Source organism: Dysidea avara, chromosome 6 (genome assembly GCF_963678975.1).
Source record: "Dysidea avara chromosome 6, odDysAvar1.4, whole genome shotgun sequence".
Lineage (NCBI taxonomy): Eukaryota > Metazoa > Porifera > Demospongiae > Dictyoceratida > Dysideidae > Dysidea > Dysidea avara.
Window position 1 is genome coordinate 30,798,100 of NC_089277.1, and position 24,132 is coordinate 30,822,231.

The following is a 24,132-nucleotide window of genomic DNA, read 5'->3' on the forward strand; positions in this document are numbered from 1 at the left end:
TGTATACGTGTCTGATAGCACCAAAATACTGTAGATAAAACATTTTATTTGCAGTACATTATCAAACATCTGGAATAAACTACTGCAATTTGGTTTATGTTTGTGCAAAAATATATATTTTTGTATAATAACAACTGCTCTATTAGAGTTGTTTGATCTTATGTAAAAATTTTGGTGCAAGAGATTTTCAGACAAATTTTGCATCCAAAAATTATTTTACAATGGAAAAAAAAGTAAATTACGGTAACACTTAATGATACTTAGTGCTTAATATGTAAGGAGGTACTGATTAGATAAGGTTTGGACTAATTTCAGTTTTAAATTTCCAATGTTTACACTTCTCCAAGACAAGTTATAAAACACACCGTATTGTACATACAGTACTGTATGTACTTTTCTTGTGTTTACATGTGTCATTAGTTTTCTTGTACATATATAGCTAATTAATTAATTGGAATAAGAATAAAGTAGGCTTGCATTGATTATGTCGGCATCATTTTGGGCATAATAAGTGATGAAAAGCATAAATTAATCACCTAGCATAATGGAGCATAATGGGAAAATTTCTGTGACATTATGTATATAACTCCTGCTAACCTGTTTTGGACAGTGAAGTGATTCCTGATGAGTAGTAACAATGCACTACAGTATTAGGAATAATGTTACTCTCAACAAAATGAATGTTTTTCTAGGGTCAGACATGTAGCTAGTACAATGTTTAGTACTATGTATAAAGTGTTACAGCAAAATAACAATTATAGCTAGAGTTTGTGAGTTCTGAACTGTTAATATTATAGAGTAGGGCTGGGACGAATATTGAAATTTACCTTCGAATATTCGCTAATAAAATGTTCGAACATTCGAAGCTTCGGTGCTGGCTTTCAAGTTACAGGTTTTCTTGCATTTATGCACATCCTTCTTAAGTTTTACTTATTTAATAAGTTTGTAATCTCTTCATTGGTTTTGTTCAGTATGTGAATCTACAATGCTCACTAAGCTCTCAAATTCCAAAAGTAAATCACCTGGCCCTCATGGTATTACTAATGAATGTGAGGTTGCTAATACCATAATTAATGAAATAACAGAATCACTTAAGAACATGATGGAAAACTTAGTAAAGCCAATTATTGAGAGTCTTGAACTATTAAGAGGGCCTTCAAGACCTGCACAAGCTGACACACCAATGGAGACGAATACAACGTCTGGTGATGCCAGACCTTCAGTAATGAAAGACACTCCTGCACAAATCATTGATGAATATATAGATTGAGAACATAGAAAATGTAATTTTATTGTTCATAATATGGGTGAAGAGTCTTCCACTAAGGATCACGAAAAGGTTCATTCACTATTTGAAACAGAATTCAATGTACCAAAGTCAAGTGTAACTAATGTGCTGCGGCTTGGAAAGCCAGGTGGTAGTAAAGCAAGACTACTTTTAGTAACACTAAGTGATGAGCACCACAAGCGCTTTGTTATGAAACAGGCTTCTAAACTCCGAGCAACTAAAAGATGGAATAACATCTATGTAACACCAGATTTAACAATTAAGGAGCGGGAAACCAATGAGGCACTTAGAGAAGAATTAAAATGATGCAAGGACAATGGCGAAAAGAACCTAATAATCAAGAGGGGAAGAATAGTAACAAAGAATGGTGCTTCCCAGTCTTCCAATTGACTAGATAGCAACAGTAATAATATAGCTAATCATAACTTAGAAATTCTTGATTTATGCCTCCAAGTAATTTCCACTAATGATCATAACCACTCATGTATTAAAATTACAAAGTCTAATAAGTGCAGATCTCTTAACATACTATCACCCAATCATTTAACGAAGGGATCCTTCCTAGTAACTGGCTCCAAGCTAATATCGTACCTGTTTATAAGAAAGGGGATTGATCCATGCCAGTAAATTATAGACCCATCTCACTGACATCTGTATGCTGTAAGGTGTTGGAACACATAATTTTCCATTCTATAATGTCACACCTAGAGAAGAATAACATACTTAACTCTTTCCAACATGGATTCAGATCAGGACACTCATGCACCACCCAGCTGCTTACCATTATTGAAGAATTAGCTAATAGTATAGATAGCCAAGAACAAGTTGATGTACTTTTCTTAGATTTTGCTAAGACTTTCGACACTGTACCCCACCAACGCCTGCTTAAGAAATTGCAGTATTATGGAATTAACAACAGGATACATTGCTGGATTTCTGAATAGCTGACAAAACAAACACAAAGAGTACTGGTGAATGGTAACGAATCTGATTTTGTTTCAGTTATTTCTGGTGTCCCACAAGGTACTGTATTAGGGCCTCTTATGTTCTTACTATATATAAACGATATTAACAGTAACATCTTGTCATCTATTCGACTTTTTGCGGATGATTGTGTTGTCTGCCGAACGATTAGTAATGAAGATGACGTAAAGATATTGATGAAATTTCTAGATGGGCACAGAGGTGGCAGATGAAGTTTAATATCAACAAATATGTCTTACTGAGATTTATGAGACGTCATCTACCTCTCATAAAATAACTATACTTTAAACAACCAGACCATCAAATCCAGCAGCACATATAAGTATTTAGGGATACTTCTAGACAATTCACTCTCATGGGCACTTCACATTAATAACATTACAAACAAAGCCACCAGGATGCTGAATTTTATAAAAAGAAATCTAAGTAAATGTAACAGTAAGGTTAAATCAGACGCTTACACAACACTTGTGCAACCAATTCTTGAATATGCCACTCAAGTCTGGGATCCACATCAACAGAACTTAATTTACAAACTTGAAATGGTTCAGGGGAGAGCAGCGAGGTGGGTGCAGTCAGATTACAGTTTTAAGAGTAGTGTAACAACAATGTTAGATAATCTTAATTGGACCACACTGGAACAGAGACATAAAGCATCTAGATTATCTTTATTTCACAGAATTACTCACCAGCAGGAGCCAGCATTACAAATACCCAATTACTTTCTGCCACAATCCACCAGCACAAGACAATACCACCCACTCAGACTCATACTGCCAGCAGCCAACACCAACAAATACCAAATGAATTATTTTTACAGAACTATTAAAGAATGGAACAATCTACCCTCCTTATGCTATGACAAAGACTTTGTAATAAATGCACACACTCTAGCTAGTTATCTGTAAATATCCCCAAACCATTTTTATATCTTTTTTTTATTGGATGTAATCAGCATTTTGCTGCCTTCCAATTATCATAATCATAATCATTGGAAAGTGCATAGCAGCAGTACTGAATGACGCGATCGATCGATTGCAAATGGGCGTGTCCGCTACACTGCAATCGTGCATAGGTAAACACCGAGTAATGGCTAAAAGTACGCTTTCCGTGCATTATCTATCACTTTATAAGGTGTTTTAAGGCTGAAAATATGGTAGCAAGCTGAACTGCGATGGTTTTAAAAGTTTTTTTTAGTTTTTTTATTTCCCGGGCTGGATGGACTACCCTTGCCTACCACCCCCAGCACATAGAAAGCGCGTGCTGGACAACTGAATAAAAAGGACCAGATTGCTGAAAGTTTAAAAGTCCCTGTGCTCATGGTTTTAAAAGTGGGCGTGGCACATGAAGATCGATCGCGAAGAGACGAACATTGATCACGCAAGAGGATAAAGCAGCTGCAATAAAGAAGACGATGTATATTTGTAATTCTTTCGTAGACTATGAGTGCATTACGAAGCTTTGAAGGATACTTTTATAATTCGAAGTTTACTTAACCTTCGAACCCACGAAGCATTCGAAGCTTCGTCCCAGCCTTATTATAGAGTACTATAATATCAAACTTTAAAGATTGTTCAACCTTACTGTGATGTTACACTAGTATAGAGTATGTTTGACATGTTATGATTGTACTATGTAATTGTTATCATTTTTTTCTAGGCTGGATGGACTGCACTATATTTTGCCAGTGCTAATGGACACCTAGAGGTGGTCAACACTCTACTAAGTAGTGGAGCTAACATATTAGCTACTACTAATGTAAGTAGTACAGTTACCACCAGTATTATTATGTACTTCTCACATGATCACTACTTCATATTTTGTTGCTAACTGTCACTACATTACCAGAAGACACTACATTCTTATCACCCAAGTTGGATAAAGTGAAAATTGAACTTGAAAAGCTGAAATGGGGTAAATCTTGTAGAATAGGTACTAGTGCTCACCTCTGGTTATCTGAGATGTCTATGAGACTAACATAATTATGGTTTGGTCTCAATTAATGAGATCTTGACCAGCTGCTTCCTTGTAATAAACCTCAACCTATACAGTCCTTCACAATTTCCATCATGCATCATGTGTACAATTAATCACATGATGCAATACTGGTTATTCGATTGCTGTAATGCATGTGACTCTCAGTAGTATAAATTGCTTCACATAACTTCACATTGTGAGGTGCATTGGGAGTTTGTGCTCATGGTGCACACTAAGGAAAGTATATTATACAAACTGACCAGGGAATTAGTAATTCTCTGCATGCCCATCATTATGTTTCAGTCTTATAGCTCATGGTTACATATTAAACCATAGCCAGGGTCAATTACTTGAATGTGCTACTCAGGAAAAGAAACTACAGTAGAATCTGTAGTAACGGTCACCTGAACTAAGCAGTCAGCCATGGTTACAAGGTCTCAAATATTTAGCCATACACAAATGTATGCATGTCTTTTTAAGTCTAACGTGTGTAATTGCCAGCAACAACTAGTACCAGTGTTGAAACTGGGTCACTACTGCTGACCCGGATGACCCACTGACCCGGATTGACCCGGATGATAATTATAGCTGAGGCGTGTGATAAGATCTATGTTCCTATTGAGTAAACGAACAGTTATGTGATAACTAAACCAGTATAAGTTTTAATATAATTTAAAATCAGTCAGTGGGTTTGGTTCCACGTAGCTACTGTGAGTTTACAGACAGCAATTGGGTGTGGCTTCATGCATACCTAGTATTACAATTTCCCGATATATTAAAATGGGTGTTGCTCAAAAAAGTACTTATCCTGCTGTAAGACTAGGCTATATGCAACTCATACAATAATCGATTAGTGGGCGTGGCTCCACGTAAGCTTGCAGACAGCAACAGACACATTTCCACATTGTGAAATGAATAATTTCGTTTCTCATGTTATCCAATCTGGGTCAGGCCCGGATGACCCTGAGAAAATGTGACCCGAATGACCCGACCCTGTTTCAACACTGACTGGTACAACAGGAGCATCAATGCATTAGAATTGAGTCTCATACAGTGGTCAGAATATACATAACTAGCTACAGTATCTGCAGAGAAGAGTTCTTTTTAGTTTTAAAACATGTATTCGATGTCCAAATCTTTAAGGAATTTCTAGTACAATTCCTGCACCATTATTGTAATGTTCTTCTGTTATAATATTTCACAATATGTTACATCTTCATCATGGTTCAAGAAATTAAAAGCCATTCTTGAAGATATTGTTTGGTACATGACCAGCAGTGTAGCCATCTTGATGATATCAACTACATGTTTGTCATGACAATTATTCTGCTCCTGTTTAACAACCAACACTTCACCAATGCTAGGTATCCATAGATGTTGATTTGCATGGTAACCACAAAAAACTGAACTAAAATGAATGATTTGCTTGTACTGACAATCCATATTGTCCAGTCACAAGAAATACAGCTGCTAATAACGAGATGGTAGACTCATCTACTTTACAGCTAAGAGTAGAAACACTTTGTCATTGAAGGACGTGGATGTACTTAGACTACGTACTAAAATATCACCCCAAGTAGACATCTAGAGAATTAGCAAAAGCGTTCAATTGTGCAGGCAATACTGAAGACAAAGGATGAAAAACTGAGGATTACAAGTGAAATGAATACAACCATCCTCAGGCTAAGGCCCGACATTCCATGTACAAATCACCACTGGCTTGGGAAAAGTAACCGGCAAAACCAGACCACTCAAGTCTAACTGATTTTGATTGTGAAATTAGTTAGTTTATTCATGTAACTTTGTGTTCTTGGTGAAAAATTGAATCTGCTGACATGAGCGATAAGACCAGTTTTCCCAGATCCAGTCACATTGGTGACTGACAGTAAATGTAGTACTCTAATGAATGCAAGGACATCAGAGTAGGCATGACCAATGAGGCCAGCACTTCACCACTTGTTTGATCAGTGTCCAGTTTTATTATTAAGCACCTAGCTAGCTAGCTAACAGTAGCTAGTACTTTGCACAGCCCAAAATTAGTATCTCAAAGTAATTCTCAAAATTTCCTTGATGCATACCCTCTGATCCTCCTTGACCAGAGACAATTATAATTTTTTTCAAATCCCAGTGAAAAAGTCAGACAACCTAAAGCGTTATCTGACATTGATTTATTTATTTATTTATTTATTTATTATTATTGATTAGCAAAACCCATTGGGTAAATCGCTAATGTACAAAAACAAAATTTTAGTGTCTATGCATTTTGCAAACGGTTTTTGAAAGTAAGTAAGTCTATATTGTCAAGATCTTCCATATCTAAATTGTTCCAGTCTGGTATTGATCCTGGTAAGAAAGAGTTACTATATCGATTTGTTCTGGCATACAACTGTAATAGCTTCAAGGGATGGTTTGCCCTGGTACTTGTTGCAGGAGATAACACTGGCAGATACTGATTTGGAACATAAATTAACTTGTTTACAAACTTAAACAACAGCATCAGACGTGCCTGTTTCCTACGATCTTCCAGTGTTGGCCATTTTAATTCCACTAACATTTCAGTTGATATATTACTGTTTTATGCAATTTGTCATAATAGGGAAATCCTTATGATACATTGATAGAATAGAGTGACTCATCCTATACAATCACTGTTGTCAAATTGCATTTGACAATGATTCACTATAAAAATTCTATAAATTTCTTCTATTTTGGTCTGACATTTTGTCAGGCAGGTTCCATTATGGTCAGCCATGCATGATATTTGCCTGACAAATGGCCTATGTCAGGCAGTAATAATTGACTCTGTCCTAGACTAAGCCTTATTTACTACTTTCACTTTTACTCTGATGCCCCTAAATGAGTGTAATAACTGTTCATATTATTGTTATATAGCTCTCTGATAATATGTTTCACCTGCTCAATAACTGTACAATACACAATCCTAGTAGTGTAACAACTATTTTGTGTACTGTTGTAGTTGAAACATTAAATGAAAATATTTTACGACATGACATAAGGTATCTGGTATAGTTACATATCAGTGTACAACATTAGGTGGTTATGATTATGTACTCTATATACAGTATACAGTATCAAGTGTGGTAGTTAGTGGTACATGTGATAATTGTTTATTGTTATAGGGTGGGAATACTCCACTACACTTGGCTGCCTTCAGTAATCAGTATGATGTGTGTTTAGTACTGCTACAACATGGTGCCAGTGTGGAAATGAAGAACAAAGTAATTAATGTGTTAGTTTGTTACATATATCACTGTGTGACCTTATTTATGACATCATCAGTTTCTTCCAATTAATTCATGTGTTAAAATTAATTTTTAAATAATGTGCTTACCTGCACTCAGTACTGATAATAGTGTCATTATTAATTTAGGGTTGTATGTTTAGCATGTATCTCACTAATCATAAAAGGAGATATAACATGTTTGAAGCCAAAGAAGAGGTAATAAACATGTTTCTAGTAAATTTGTCAACTTGGAAGTCTTATGGGTTTGTTATTGTTGAGAGCCTTAGCATGAGATATGTAGTCTAGTAGCTGCTGTAGTACTGAACTTCCGTATTTCATTTATTTATCTCTTTATTTTTCTGTATTTATTTGTAATGGAAATACATGATACAAGGTGTTGTGTAATTAGTTGGATGATGTAATACAGCAAAAGCTATTTAGCTGTTGTACAGTCCACTAGATGTGAGGAGTTGTTTGATCTGGTGAACATTATTGTTGTTCAACAACACTAGTAGCCTTACAAAAGCAGTGGAATTTAGTATTAAAATTTTAATTAAGGATAGTTTGTGGTGGCCATACAAACAAACTTTCAGATCTAACCTACTTGTGCTTGTCAGTTATGAAAGTGCAAAATGTATTTATAACCATGTTTTGCCAGTGTTATATTTGACTTAAGGGATGAATGAAGAGCTTAAAGCATCTGTTTTACTATTGTATGTACATACTTGAGTAGAAACAGTGTCTACATTGTGTTATGACATTGTAACCTTCTTTTGTGTTCATGAGCACCTAGCTAGCTAGCTAGCTAGCTAGCTAGCAGTAGTTAGTACTTTGCATAGCCCAAAATTAGTATCTCAAAAGTAATTCTCAAAATTTCCTTGATGCATACCATCAGATCCTCCTAGACTGAGTCTTATTTACTACTTTCACTTTTACTCTGACGCCCCTAAATGAATGTAATAACTGTTCATGTTATTGTTATATAGCTCTCTGATAATATGTTTCACCTGCTCAATAACTGTACAATACACAGTCCTAGTAGTGTAAAAATTATTTTGTGTACTGTTGCAGTTGAAGCATTAATTGAAATATTTCACCACATGTCATAAGGTATCTGGTATAGTTACATATCAGTGTACAACATTAGGTGGTTATGATTATGTACTCTATATACAGTATACAGTATCAAGTGTGGTAGTTAGTGGTACATGTGATAATTGTTTATTGTTATATTATGGGGCTACTCCACTACACTTGGCTGCCATCTGTAATCACTATGATGTGTGTTTAGTACTGCTACAACATGGTGCCAGTGTGGAAATGAAGAACTTGGTAATTATTTTGTCAGTTTGCTATTTTATCACTGTGTGAGCTTATTAGTGACATTAGCAGATTCTTCCAATGGATTAATGTGTTAAAATTCTATTTAAATAATGTGATTACCTGCACTCAGTACTGATCATTGTGTCATTATTGAACAAAACAGTATAAAAATAAATCAGGGTTAGATGTTTAGCATTTATCATACAATAAGATAGTACTGTAATGAAGGTGTGGGTGTGTCCCATAATAAAATATTACACAAAATCCTTCCTTGATTTCCCCTCATGATAACATGACAGTACTGGTTGGTTAAAATCTAACCCAAAAGTTCTTTCTGATTAACTCAAAATGTTTTTTTTTTTTTTTTTTAAAGTTCCATAATATTACATACTGAAAACTACAACATACTACTACTTATTACCTAACTATATACTTATTACTACCTATACGTACTTAACTTAACCAATGTCAAAGTCAGGAAATTCGTCCTCAGCAGTACTCAAAATGTATTTTGTCAAGTTGCTACAAAATTATAAACAAGTTGAATTCTAAAAACCAGGCACCTTGCAGCTAGCTAAGTCATCTGGAATTAACCAACTATGTATTATTATTGTAACAAATAGGGTTTTTGATTGTGCAATAATACATTTATTATTAGTGTGTAATTCTCATATTTTGTAATTCTTGAAATGTTCATAATTCTTTTACTTACGTTGCTATGCACTGCTAAGGAAGCACTTGTTAAACAAACCACTTTAGAAGTATCTTCTAAACTGTTGTATAGTTTGACTATTGTGTTTTCCCACAAATTCTCTCTACAAAACCTCAAGGCTACTCTTTTTTTTCATACAGATACGTATAGGGACACACCCATTTTCTAGTCAAAGAGATGTGCATTTCCTAGTAGCCTAAGAGGCATGCTATGGTTTTTTTGGTAGTTAAATACATGAAGAGCCCAATGGGATGGTAGTTCATGAAGTTTGTAGAGAGTTGCTACACCCGTATTTCAAACCAGCAAAAAGAAACCGCCTCAGTGCAAAAGTTGTCTATGCTCAAGTTTAATACAGGCTTCATTTAGTGTTTAATTTTCATAGCTGACTGCTGCACTATAAGGATTTGCTCACATGGGTGTGTATGGACAAACATAGATATAGGTAGATAGATAGATAGATAGATTGGTACACACACACATTTTACTAAAACAATTTCAATAAACTAGGCGCATGCCCGTAGCCGGCCTTTGGCTTGTGTGTCTGGTTTAACAAATATTCAACAGAGTTTTCTACTGCCTGCCTGCCTGATGCGTTCAGGTTAGTACAGCGGAATAGTGGCTACAGTTACAATCCTACTTACACAGAAGCGGTTTGAATTCACTAAAGAAGAAACCTTTGGCATGTTAATATCCATACAATACTTGCACTATTATTCTACTTTTAACCTTCCATATAGCAGTGAGATGGAGTGCTTTTGTAATGGTATATATGTACAAACATATATATGAAAGTAGACTATTGTAAGTGAGTTACATAGTCTGGCATAGCTGCATGTATATATATATAGGAGAACTAGTCTGGTGGCTATGTCGACCTTGGTGCATCAGTAATACATATAGGTGCAGCTGGAATGCAAGTGAACAGCCCATAAGCTTTTAGGAATATAATTATTAGATTCGTGATTGCTGCAGATCATAATCTCACTCATGAATATGAGAATTGTAGCTAGCTTTTAATAAGTGGTTAACAAACAAGTTTAATAAAAGTTAAATTTTAAATTGGAGTAGGGACAATGTAGTACCACTGCAATAAAAAATTACCAAAACAAGCTACATCGGAGTAGTACATAATGTACAAATACTGTAAAACAGTAAGAAGTGAATATCCCTACTGTGTATTTTGATTGTAGAATCTCTGTAGCACAGTAGGGATATTCACTTCTTATTGTTTTACAGTATCTGTGCGTTATGTACTACTTTGATGTGGCTCAGTTTCAGTACTTTTATTGCAGCAGTACTACTACTCTAGTTTAAAATTCCTAACTTATTTCTTTTACTTGTCTCACTAATCATAAATTGAGATACGTATAACATGTTTGAAGCCAATGAATAGTTGATAAACATTTTTATGTGATATTTTAAAGCTTGGAGGTCATGTGGGTTTGTTATTGTTGAGAGCCTTAGCATGAGGCAAGTAATCTAGTAGTGTAGTTTTGAAGTTTCTGTATATTTTTATTTAGTTGCACATGTAGCCACAGCATTTGTCTGCAATGGAAGTGCATGATGCAAGGTGTTGTGCAATGTGTTGGATGATATAATGCAGCAAGGGTTGTTGTACAATCCACTACATGTGATGAGTCTTTTTATCTGGCCAACTTCATTGTTGTTCAAAAACAATAGCCACCTTACAAAGTAGTGGTGGTATTTATTATTTTATTAAGAAATTTGTTGATGGTTTATGAAGGCCATACAAACAAACTGTGAGTATCAGTCTACTTGTGCCTATCAGCCAGGAAAGTGCACAATGTATTTATGACTATGTTTTCCAGTGGTGCAATTGATTTGCAGGATGCACGAAATTTTATTTTAATAACTTAAAACATCTGTTTTCCTGCTGTACTTGGCTAGAAACAGTGTGGACATTATGTTATGACATTGTAACACTATTTTGTGCATTTGTTTCATGGCAAATTCATGCATTACTTACTGTATGATTCAAATTAATATCAAGCTGAATATATAATACTGTACAAGTACAAGAAAATCTAAACAAGCATATGTAGTACCGCTGCAATAAAGGTACTGAATGAAGCTGGATTAGAGAAATGTCCAAATATGGTAAAACAATTAGAGAAATGTCGAAATAATTATGGTAATAAAACAATAAGAAGTGAGTATCATTTCTGTGCTACATGGATTCTACAATCGAAACGCACAGTTGGGACATTCAATTCCTTTGGTTTTACAGTATCTGGACAATATGTACTACTCCAATCCAGCTTGTTTCAGTACTTTTTGTTGCACGTGGTGCCTACTCTACTTAAAAATTCCTAATTTTCTAATACTATTGTGTGAAGAATTGTTTTGTCAATTCATGACCACTATTCAATAGCTCGCTACCTCCACATATGTAGTACAATGCTAGTTTTGATCATATCATGAGTGAGGTCATGATCTGTAGCAATATGAATTTAATATACACAAGAACTTTCCACTTACATTCCAGCTGCACTGGCCTATTACTGATATACACACCAAGCACCAAACTGCCAAACTGATTCACTTTCAACAGTATTCTCTTTCATACATACGCTTTGTGCATACCATTCTAAGCAGTCTATTCTATCCTGGTGGCAGGTGACCTCTCATCTACAACAGAGAACAGCTCACTTTCTTTGTGCATCATACCATTCCAAAAGCAGACCATCTCCTGATGGCAGGCAACTTCTTGTCTACAATGAAGCACAGCTCACCAAACTACCCAGACATGTGTATTCCAATGCAAAGACTTAGTAAAATGTGCATGCCCAGAGATTAAAGCTGTACTGTGCTATAACTGCCATTGTATATATATGGAAAGATAAAAGTAAGACAATAGAGCATGAATCGTATGGTTATCAATCAATATGCCAAAGGTTTGTTCTTAAGTGAATTCAAAGTGTTTCTTTGAAAGAAGTAGGACTAGATATGGCAACATTTCTGCTGCACTTGTCTGAATGCATCAGGAAGGCAGTAGAAAATTCCATTGAAAAAAAAAGAAGTTAATTCTGTGCAATAGCAATGTCATGAAAACTAGACCTGCACCAATTATGCCAGCATAAATAGGTGCGTAACAGGCAGCCAAAGCATTGAGCATAATGGCAGCATAATAGGCACAAATTTTGTGCATTGGTTATCAGATAAGCTGAAGCACTGCATATTTTGCATGATGCAGAATGCTAACACAGTAAAGAAAATGAGATTGCTCTAATAGAACAGACACCACATGTTGAAATATTCTAATAGAACTTCCACAGATTCATTGGGTACTGTAATAGAGCAGTCAAGGTACAATTCTATATGAACATTTTTCATGCATAATGGGACACAACTGGGCATAATTGGAGCATAATGGGGGAAATTTTGGAGTATTGCTTAAAAGCATAATAGGCAATTTGCAAAGCATAATAGGCTCAGGCCTAACGAAAATGTTTGAATCGATCTAAAGGGGGTATCATCACTTCTTAATTAAGTCTGTTTACATGAGCAACAAAACGATATATATTATAAGTATTCAATTTACAATTGTATACTTTTTACCCTATGTTGGCAATGATGTGGCAATTTGAATTGGATTCTCACATGCTGTGAAGGAAACCCAGGTTACAAATGTCTCAGAAGAGCTTCTTAAAATGTATTACCACTGAACATATACAATGATAACTATACTGTCCAACACTGTTTGGCTGTTTAGCTCTACCACACCTCTGGCAGTAAATGTGCTGCTGTGTTCAAATATATACAAAGAGTGCATAATAGTAGTGGGTTTATTTTCTTAAGTGTTGTCTTGGAATGACAAGCTGTAATTGTGAACTTTGGTATACATATGGCCAGGCTTGAATTTTGAAGCATAACAGTTGGCAGTTCGAAGTTTCACTTGTAACGTGATGGTCACTAATGTGTGATGAAATTTCTTTAAAATATTTGTCCAGCCTGAAGTTTATATGCAGGGACCTATAGAATATGATGAAATAATATTAGGAATAGATTAATCAGGAACAATTATAAAATAATAGGTCAATATTCAGAAATAATTCGTATCATACAGTACGTTCGTACTGCCCATGAAATGACATTACCAAAAAACAGCCTCAATTTCCCCTGATGATGATGAGGCACTATTGGCAAGGCACTATTGGTGAGGCACCATTGGTTAGGTTAAACTAAACCCAAACAAGCTTTCAGGTCGACCCGAAACAAGTTGCTACGGAATTTTAAAAATATATTTACTTCATAGAATTTTCTAGTGACTGACTGACTGACTGAGTAACTGACTAATGCCTTTAGACAAGCATACCTCAATAATGGGTAGGAGTACGGGCTTGATTTTTTCAATGCTTGATGTCGCTTCAGTCTGAGAGGTGCCTTTTGACATACTGCAGTATGTACAATGCAATCTTCATTTGTGTCCCATTCATCTTTGCTGACAGCAAAAAGTGCCAATTTGGTGATAGTTGTAATGCCTTAATTCCCTTCGTAAGTGAAATCATCGATATTTATCATGGTGGCTATTTTGTTAGCAGAGGTGCTTTTCGAACTGTTCTTGATTCATACTGCTGTGAAACAGGTTGAACATAGTCAACAACAAAGCATATAGGATACTTCACTTTTCAGACGATAATTAACTGCTGGAGCATGCAGCACCATTCCAGATGTGGCATGCGTGTGTTCACCAGACATAATAATTATTTACAAAGAAGTTAACGAACAAGTATACCAAAAATTTGGAATTTTCAACTAGAGTAGGGACCATAGTACATCGATAAAAGGTACTGAAACAAGTTGGAGTAATCCATGATATTATATCACAGTAGAATAATAAAAAGTGTTATATCACTACTGTGTATTTCCGTCATGGTATCTTGAGCACAGTAGGCATATAACACTTTCATGTTCTACTGTAATCTAATATCATGGACTACTCCAACTTATTTTAGTACTTTTATTGATGTGCTATGGTCCCTACTCTAGTTGAAAATTACATTTTTTGGCATACTTGTTATATTTTTGCTGCTAGCATAAGTCAGAATGAAATATTGAGAGACTCTAATATAGCATTCACCTACCCTAATAAAGTAGTCACCTAAAAGTAAAGTGACTGCTATATAATTTTTCAAGCTATAATTCATGCATGCTAGTAATTTTCTCTATGAAAAATGATGTATTAAGTAAAGTACCAGGGGCATAGCCAACTGATTTCTGATGGTTGAGCATAACCAGCATCAACTCTACACAAAGAGAGAAACATGCTCACATTCATCTGAGGAATACATTTATGAAAGTGTATGCATGTAAAGTCTGCAGCTAGCTGTGCTATGATGCTACTTGCATGGTATGCAAATTAATTGATACACCTTTTACTACATGCTATTCTATAACTTATAGCTTTGGTCTTCTTCACAGGTAGCTACAGTATCCATTGGCAATGATCATTGTAGTTGAACATCACATGACATTATCAAGATGAACCTGGGTCAAGAACCAAGCATATAAGCAATTTGTCATATCTGAATTACAACTGGCTACTGTATACAAAGGCTGCTTAAAAAAACAATGTGCCTTAAATGAAGGTCAGGGGGCACTATTGTATGAAAGTGGCATAAATAGCATTCGCCTTATGCAGCAGGCAGTTTGGTAAATGATTCAGTTTGTTCTCACTGAATTATAACAAATGTATGCTTTGCATAAACTGTGTGTGGTACTTGTGACACTTCACAATGACTTGACCTTCTCTTCATTCCCTGTTCCAGTCAACCTCCATGGCATATATCGAGTGTATCATCATTCTAGACAAGCATTTGCTTCTTTTCCACTTGACAGTGGTGTTTTCCATCGTAGACTAAAATATGCTTGACAACTAAAACGTCATGGAATGTAGTCTCTTACTTTTACAATCTAACTAACTCAGATCTGTACTTGTGTTAAATTGTGGCATAATAATTCTTTTTTTTTTAAAAAAACTCAACTGTGTGTCTACTGGAGGTGTGAAAGGGACTTTTCAAGGGACTTCCCCTAATCATATCACATAATCTCTATGTTTTGTCATACAAGTTCCACATTTTTACTACAGTATAATGTATGTATACAAGAACAATTTCACGTCTTTCATGAAAGTGTTACATTGTTGCAATTAATAATGTATGTTGCGTGCCTGTCCTAACTTGTGAAGATGGAACACTATTTTAACAGCTGTAATAAATGTTTGACCATGTGAGGTACAGAGTATTTGATAAGGCAATGCGGCACTCCATTGGCCCAGTAGTAGAGAGGCTAAGTGAAAAAAATCGTTCATTTTTTTGATAAAATTGTTCACTTTTGATAAAAGCACCAAACTTGGTGCAACATTAATGTTTGCTTAATTCATATTATTTCATATCAGATGTGTTGCCATTAAAATTACCAATATCATGCTCAAAGAACCTGAAAAGTCAAAATTAATGTGACCAAATTTTAGAAAACTGATCCAAATTGCAAATCAGGCAAAATCAAGCTAACACCACCAGTAGATAGCCACACTAGTTTTGACCTTCAGTACTACTCAAACTACTCGAGGTTGGTTTTAACAGATGTCTTGTCCGGGTGGTGTGGAGAGCTCGAATGATGGTTTTTGGCCTTGTAAACTGTCTGGCTTGGCAGGAACCAGCAGTTTACTGATGGGTGGCCTGATATTGTAGGCCAAATGATTTTTCTGTTGATTTCGCTATATATCAGCCACTAAGAAACCTTGTAATGTTGTGTCTGGACTCCAATCGTGGTCTGTCTCCATTTTCTTGCCCACCCCTCCTCCTCCCCTTTGTGAGCACTCATGGTACTAATTTACTCATCCAACTGTAAATTTCATATGTAAGCTTGCTATCCTTGGAAAGTTATGCTGACTTGAATTCTTTAAAACCATTTATCTCGAAACTTCTAATGTTCTATTTGGAACCCTTTTTCCAAAATTCAGTCCAAATCATAGAAAATGTATTGGGAAAATCATAAAAGTGATAAATAGTAAATAATATTTAAATTTTCTTCTGAAAATACGAGAGAGGTATAGTTATGTCCGAAAACTGATCAAGGAAGGTGTCCATCCAGGTCTTTAGCTTGCCATATTAAAGGCATAATATACAGAGCCATAAATGTGCATTATGTTGTTTTTATTGGATTGTGTCTGTATTTTTAACACTGAAATATTGGCTCTATTAGAAGCATTTAAATACAGGGTATTTTATCACATTTTGTAAGATTTTCTGATTGCACCTGTAAACTTGAAATAAATTCATGTGATTTAAGCAAAAACAAAGATTTTATATGCACCTGTATGGTTGACTGACCAGCTACAAATGGGCTTATAGTCTAGTTTAAATTTTCAAAACATGCCCTAAGGCAATGATTTTGACATGGCACGATATCTCTAATGATTTTTTTATACCTTACTCAACTTTCACAGAAAATTTGGTGCTTTTATTACAAAGTAAATAATTTCATCAAAATTTGTTGCTTAACCACTCTTACAACAGTTTGAACATAAAAAGACCAATGGCTTCTGCTCCAATTTTCTCAGCTTTGTGACTAATACATATCAAACATAAGCTGATTGGCCCAGTGGTATAATAGTACTGGTGGAGCAATGGATGTCTGGGTTGGGCCAGTTTGGATAACAGTTGAAATACTTACAGGTGTATCAAACATCATGGTGAGGTAGTTTCTTTGTACTTACGATTTAAGATTAGGTACTGGGCAGTCAGCTCAGCTGGTTTGCCAGGGGGTGAAAACCCCAAATGGTACAGTCAAATACATACATACATACAGTTTGATAACTAATTGCTTTGTTGATGTACCTAATCCCAGGAAACATTGTGATGGGCTTTGTTATGTGTTGCAGACATATAGCCATTCAGTAACACTTCAAAGACAATGAAATATTCAGGTTGAAAGTGATGTGTCAAACAAGAAATAAAAATCATCTTAGCCACCTTTGTTGGTACATTTAATATGATAGACAAAGTACATGTATAAAAAAACATAATGTATACTTGTGCCTCTTAGTGCATCAACAAAAGTAACAATGTCATGATCTGGGTTGTTGATGCCAACCATAAGGAACGTTTTCTCGATATCTGCCGTGAAAGCAAAGGAACATGATGATTAATACATCTACCCCTTAAATAAGAGCTCCATAGTGTAATGTGACCACAATTCCTACTGGACGACAATAATAAACCTAACCCACAATTACATGTGATTTGTCACACTATAATTGCAACTGGGCCTGCGAAAATAGGGCATGTGGGCACATGATTTTTGCCCACTTTTTCAAACTTCCATAATACATAACGTTTTTTACCATTATGATATGGCAATGCAGTTTTCAGCTCTTAGTTAGCATTTAACTGGCTTTATGATGCAAGTTACAGAATGCAAATATTCTGTTGCAGCACTGCGATATGACCTGTAGAGTAACAGGGTGTAGTTCGTGCTCACATGCCCTATTTTTGCAGGCCCGGTCACAATTATAAGTTGAGTGTGTAAATGTGTGGAGGATAGGTATAAACCAATAATGGTTTGTGATTGATTCTTGATTTTTATGCCACCTTTGCATTCATATTATGATAATTTTAATATAGTACTTTGTTACCAAACTATTATGGTCAATAATGGTGTTTCATGATCATCTTGCTTGGACTGTTTTATTGAAGGCATCGTAATGTGCATTGGGCGATAGTGCTCATGGAGCAATAAGAAAGTTACATTTAAAGTATTTCTTTTGGAAAGTGTACAAATATCCTGTTACAGTTTACACATACTATACAGTGACAAGCTATACACACTTTTCCTTCTATTACTTTCTACCATGCTTGTTGAGCAGTTTTCTTTTATCTTATGGAAAGCTAGCAACCCACCTTAGCAGGGGTGCTGAACAACCCATTTACACAATATACAACTGTTACAAGACTGTCTATTTACAACCTCCAGGACAAGACATTTTCTGTATTTACAAAAGGAATGCACATAAACCTGTTGTGCTCTCTGTTTTACTGTACAGTACAAATGGATGTTATAGGCTCCTGATGTAAGAAGTCAAACAATGTGATGTACCAGTGTAGTAGCTGGTGTATCATGTTACCAAGAGGGACCATATTACTGTGCTACTAAGTATTTTCTGTCAGTTTAATTTGTATGCAAATGGTTTCATCATGGAGAGGTGCTTGTCTTTATTGATTTTGTTGCCTTGGTTGTATAAGTGAAGATGGGGTGCTTAGGCAGCCATTTAACCATGTAATCATGATATAAAACACAATATACACATGTGCTTCTGTTAGTAATTTTGCACATCCACTAAGACCTCCATAGTGTAACTACATTAAATTGATCTATTCATTATTGTGTCCAAATATATGTGATTGGTGACTCTATATAAGTTGAGTGTGTAATTGCATGTAGGTATCCTAGTTGAGTGTAGGTTGCCTACCTGCCTGCCTGCATGCATGCATGCCAATTAAGCATACCACTAAGGTTGGTTTTTACTGTTAAATGCATCTGACGGGTACCTTTTTGTATACTGCCACACATCCAATGTATGTATCATGGACTTAACTTTTGTTTTCCTTTATTCTTCTTGCTGAGAGCTCAAGATGTTGATTTGCAGTAGCTAGCTATCACATGATGACCTCCCTATGTTTGTAACAGTAATTGTCCACATTTTGCATACTCACTGAGTTAATTGTAGAGGTTCTTCTCATAATGTTCTTCTTTTTTGATGCTATATGTAATGGGCCAAGCAAAGCTAAAAAAACATATATAGCATAATGGCTACTTCACTTTTTCATAAATTGATATCACGGGTGCATGTTCAGGTGAAACCATTAACATGTCATAATTCTTTTTATGTGGAATATACCAGTCATAACAGAAAGTAAGCAAATAAGTAAGCAAAATTTAGGAATTTTAGGGATATTAAGTAGTGAAACAAGGGAGGTTGCCTATGCACCTGAGGATGTACTAGTGCATGGACAAGTAATCCCTAATTCAGTCCACTAGTATATCTGCAGGTGTAGGTGACCTGCCCTTGCTTCACTGCATTTTATGGCCATGATCTTAAAATTCCTATGTTTGTACAAGGTGTGTAATATGAGATAAATGTGTTGTGTTCACCACAACATAATATACTCATAAGACATACCTCAGTATATAGCCATTAGTCTGAACTGTAGTAGCAGTATACTTATGACATTGTACAGTACATTCATCATGTTTCACTGTATTATACATAGGACAATAAAACACCACTTGATATAGCTAAAACAGAAAAACATGATAACGTGATACAGCTATTGAAGTCCCATGAACAAAAGGTTAGTGCAGCACCATAATGTATGTAATATCTGTACTGCATGCATGTCTGGTATGTGTATAAGTGCTACTTTGAACCACATACTTATACAAGTCTACGGTATACTGTGTAGACTGTAGTTAAGCATATGCCTCTTCCAAAAATTACTTAATATGTACATATACATGTTAATACTACTCCTAACTTGTCTGCAATATCTCATAAGAAACTTTGTCTGTTTTGGAACTAACGTGGGAGTGTTATAACTATGTATAGCTGGATAATATAATTATACTTCTTCTGAAAAGTTGATCATTTTGTAGCAAAGACCAAAAATCGCTAAATAACACCAGAACTACATAAGCTTTTGGCACTGCAGTATATAATAGTTTCAAAACAGCAATATTTACGTAGTAAGCTGACTAGCTTTATTCTTTCAGTGTTACTAATTTCATTAATACATTCTTATTGTAAGTGAGACAACCCTAGCTTGTTTTGCATCAAGTGTGAATTTAAAAATTCTACTGGAATAAAACTACATGTAGTACCTTAACTTTTAAAGCCACATAGGCCAAAGTATCATCGCTATACATGGATGATGGTTGTAAACAAAGCTCTATAAATTTTGATGTGCTTATCCTATGGCTATGCAATCAAAGTCATTTTACTCATGTAATAATCATTAAATGATGCCTAGGGATTTACATTACAAAAGTATGAAGACCAAAACACACTGTAAATTTAAGTTTCACTTTATAAGCACAGTAACGTCTTATGATTATTACTGTCATGGAGAGAATTGGACATCAAAACTTGTGATTGTGTGTTATATGACTATATACTAAATTAATCCTGTCAAAAATTAATGTGTAGGAATTTGAAGTTACAGATGACAAATTCACTGATCTGAATCAGTTTATAGTACCCTACATAGAGTTAGTATAAGTATACGATAACATTTATTGTAGCAATATGTGACCTAGTCTGGGAAAACCGGTGTTATTGCCAATTTAAAGGTATCAAGAAATGCCAGTTTTAAGTGTTTAGAGTATTGTAACTTGCCAATGGTTGAAGCTATGTGTACCATATTATCACACATTTTACACATATTCCCTACTTTACAGAGCATCCACTGTACAAGTAGCCAACAGCTAAGTTTCCTGCCATTTTAAATAATTTTTAAATTGACATGATTACTCAGGCCAGCTCCAAAAGGGGTAGGAGGCAGTGGCTGGAGGAGGGCAAGAGGCTGTTTAAAAGATTAAAGACAAAAGCATAGGGATGAATTAAGCCACGTTATTGGCCATCCAGGTCTCAAACTGGCTAATTTGAAAGGAAACTTATACAGCACAGATTCTTTATTCAATTCCATAGAGTTCTACAGCCACACACAGCCATTCCCAGGCTGACTACAGCTCCATTAAAGCCCCAGATTGCATGTACAGATGTACAGATCGTACTGTGCTTGGGAAAAGTAGCATAAAATACAGACCAATCATTAACTCAAGTCTAGCTGTATTTTTTGATAGTTTAATTGTGTATCTTTGTGTTCAATTAATCAAATCTGCTGTCATGGACAATAAGATCAGTTTTCCCAGACCCAGTCACATATGATAATGGTGATACAGGGGGTCTAGCAATAGAAAGTGAAGTCTGATGACAGTCAAAATGTTTTACTTTTGAGGAAAAAAATAATGACAAGGCTGTTATGCTTAGCATGGGCAATGTGCTTAGCATGGGCAAGTAAAAGAATTGTCAATGCAATGATTAGTCTCACACCATATAGCGGGTTTTTATTGCGAGGACTTTAATCTCATGTTTTGAGCACTCTGCAAAATTAAAATTTGTGACATATTTTATCACGTGGAGTTCTGTTTATCACTAGGTTTTTAGTACCTGTAGAACTATAGTGTTCAGCAAACCAGGTGTTTATTTGTGTACATAACAGCTTGCTGATTGTTTTGTAATGGCTTGTTCGCCTACACAACACGTGTTTCTTTACCAAACATCGCTGAATGCGGCTGCCCTACCTGTTTCCTGGCAAACTTCAGGCATCTGCATCAATTCATCGTGGATACAAGCACAGATACAAAGAAACAACAAATTTCACTACTTTCCATCTCGTACGTGAACACTTATTATAATGAGTAATAAATTCATGTGAGGAATTTAATGTCACGAATTTGTCACCTCGCGAGATTAAGTGTCACGTGATTTTATTTTTGTAAGCAAATTTGTCTGCAGGAAAATCCGCTATATGGTATTAGATGAGTGACTTACTATAGATATACAGATTATTTGTGTGTAATATCGAGTTGAAAGGTTTTTTATCCATGGATTAAGGCATTGAAAGCCCCTCTTGAGGGACGATTGCAAAATCGTTGCTACATGTAAACAACTTGTTGCTGGATTTTTATTTGACGAATCTGACTGCATGACTCATAATTATATCACATATTACACACTTTGCCATTCTACTACTATAGTGAGCTGAGCTCTGACAAGTGTTAAGTACATAAATATGCATAATATATTTTCTGCTACAAAAAGTCCAAATGCTTTCTTATTAATGCATGGCACAAGTTCTGCTCTAAAATTTTGTGCTCATTATAGTTTTGTGCTCGTAAAAGTTTTGTGTTGTGTGTACTTCATTCACTATGTGCTTCAATGGCAACTACACGGGACAAAAATAATACCCCATAGTTGCGTGCAAAAAAATGACCAGATCTGTGAAAAGAAATCTTATAGCATTTCTAATAACATGTGCTTGGCAACTCATAACTTGACTTTTGAATGAGGTACCACTGAGATTGAAATTTGGTCATGCTATTTTCCCTAATGTAATTATTTTAAGATGTTAGTTAAAACGTAGAAAGTTTTGATTAGTCAGATTTTGAAATTTTGAAAGGCTAAGACCTCTTTTTGTAGATCTAGTTGCAAATGTTGTTACGTTAAGTATACAATGTCAGTTCCAATACATTATGTTATATATTTGCTGATATTGTAGTATTTCCTATGTATGTACCATACAATAAAGTAATATTCTGTAATCATTGTTTCTATAGAGAAGAGATTTGCTTGCATCACTTCAGAAAAGCTTAAATAATGCTAAGAATCAACATGGAAAAATACCTGTCCGTTTTATTAAGATTTTACTAACTGGTTCTGGAGCAGCTGGTAAAACAAGTTTCAGTAATTTACTAATGAAGAAACCAATCAATAAAGATCATCACAGCACTAAAGTGGTTCAAAGCAAACATGCCATATCAATCACAAAAGCTGCATTAGTTGAGTCAAAACATACACATGGTCAAGAGATTTTTTGGCTTGAAATGGATGATAATGCTCAGATTACTCACCTGAGACAAGTGCTACTTCCATCAAGCACTCCTGAACACCAGAAACTTCACCCACAGAACACACCACCACAGAAAAGGCATAATGAACCTAAGGTAACTGATAATAGGCAGATAAGTGCAATTGATGCTAATATCAAACAAAAATATGAAATAAAACAAGTCACACAGCTTTCAATCACCCAACGATTTGCTGCTTTGTTTCAAAGTTCAGTGAAAAGTGAAAAATTAGAAAGTTTTAAGGCTTTAGCAAAAAATTCTACTTCTAGTATTAGCACACATACAAGCAATTCCACTCCACTAACATATCACCCTGGAGAAGTGCTGAACATTATCACAATACTTGATACAGGTGGGCAGCCTGAGTATATACATTTATTGCCCACAGTAAATATACACCCAATGATAACATTTATTGTTCATGACTTATCCAGAAATCTTGAAGATCAAGTGTTGGTGGAGTACAGTGAACATGGAAAACACATTTTTGAGCCTTATCATCTCCAATACTCCAACTTTGACATGATCAAATTTCTCATGTCATCAAACAATGATGCTTTGGAAAGACCTACATCACAAGTTCCACAGTTGGTGACATCACCTGGAAATGATACTAATTCATATCTATGTTGTGTGGGGACTCATGCTGACAAAGTTTGTTCAGATGTTGTTCATAAGATTAACAGTAGGCTGGTAAACATGGTTGAGAAGCTTGACTGTAAAGCTACTGTATGGCGAAACAAAGATAGTGGTGTCTTATTCCCAGTAGACAACACAACTGCTGGAAGGGAGAATACAGAAGACCCAACAGCAAAATTAATTCGCAATGAAATTGAAACATTGTCTTTGAAAAAGATGTCTATGAATTACCCATTACCTGGATGTTATTAGAAC

The 24,132-nt window shown here is 35.3% G+C and overlaps 1 protein-coding gene across 1 annotated transcript; it reads left to right on the forward strand.

Moving 5' to 3' along the window:
• The first annotated feature begins 2,814 nt into the window (after positions 1–2,814).
• LOC136259396 (uncharacterized) lies at positions 2,815–24,129 on the forward strand. Its single transcript, XM_066052886.1, has 9 exons — positions 2,815–3,144; positions 3,932–4,030; positions 7,142–7,266; positions 7,333–7,345; positions 7,390–7,488; positions 7,641–7,709; positions 8,670–8,825; positions 19,824–19,904; positions 22,948–24,129. The coding sequence occupies exons 1-9, from the start codon at positions 2,815–2,817 to the stop codon at positions 24,127–24,129; spliced, it is 2,154 nt and encodes a 717-aa protein (XP_065908958.1).
• The last annotated feature ends 3 nt before the right edge of the window (positions 24,130–24,132 follow it).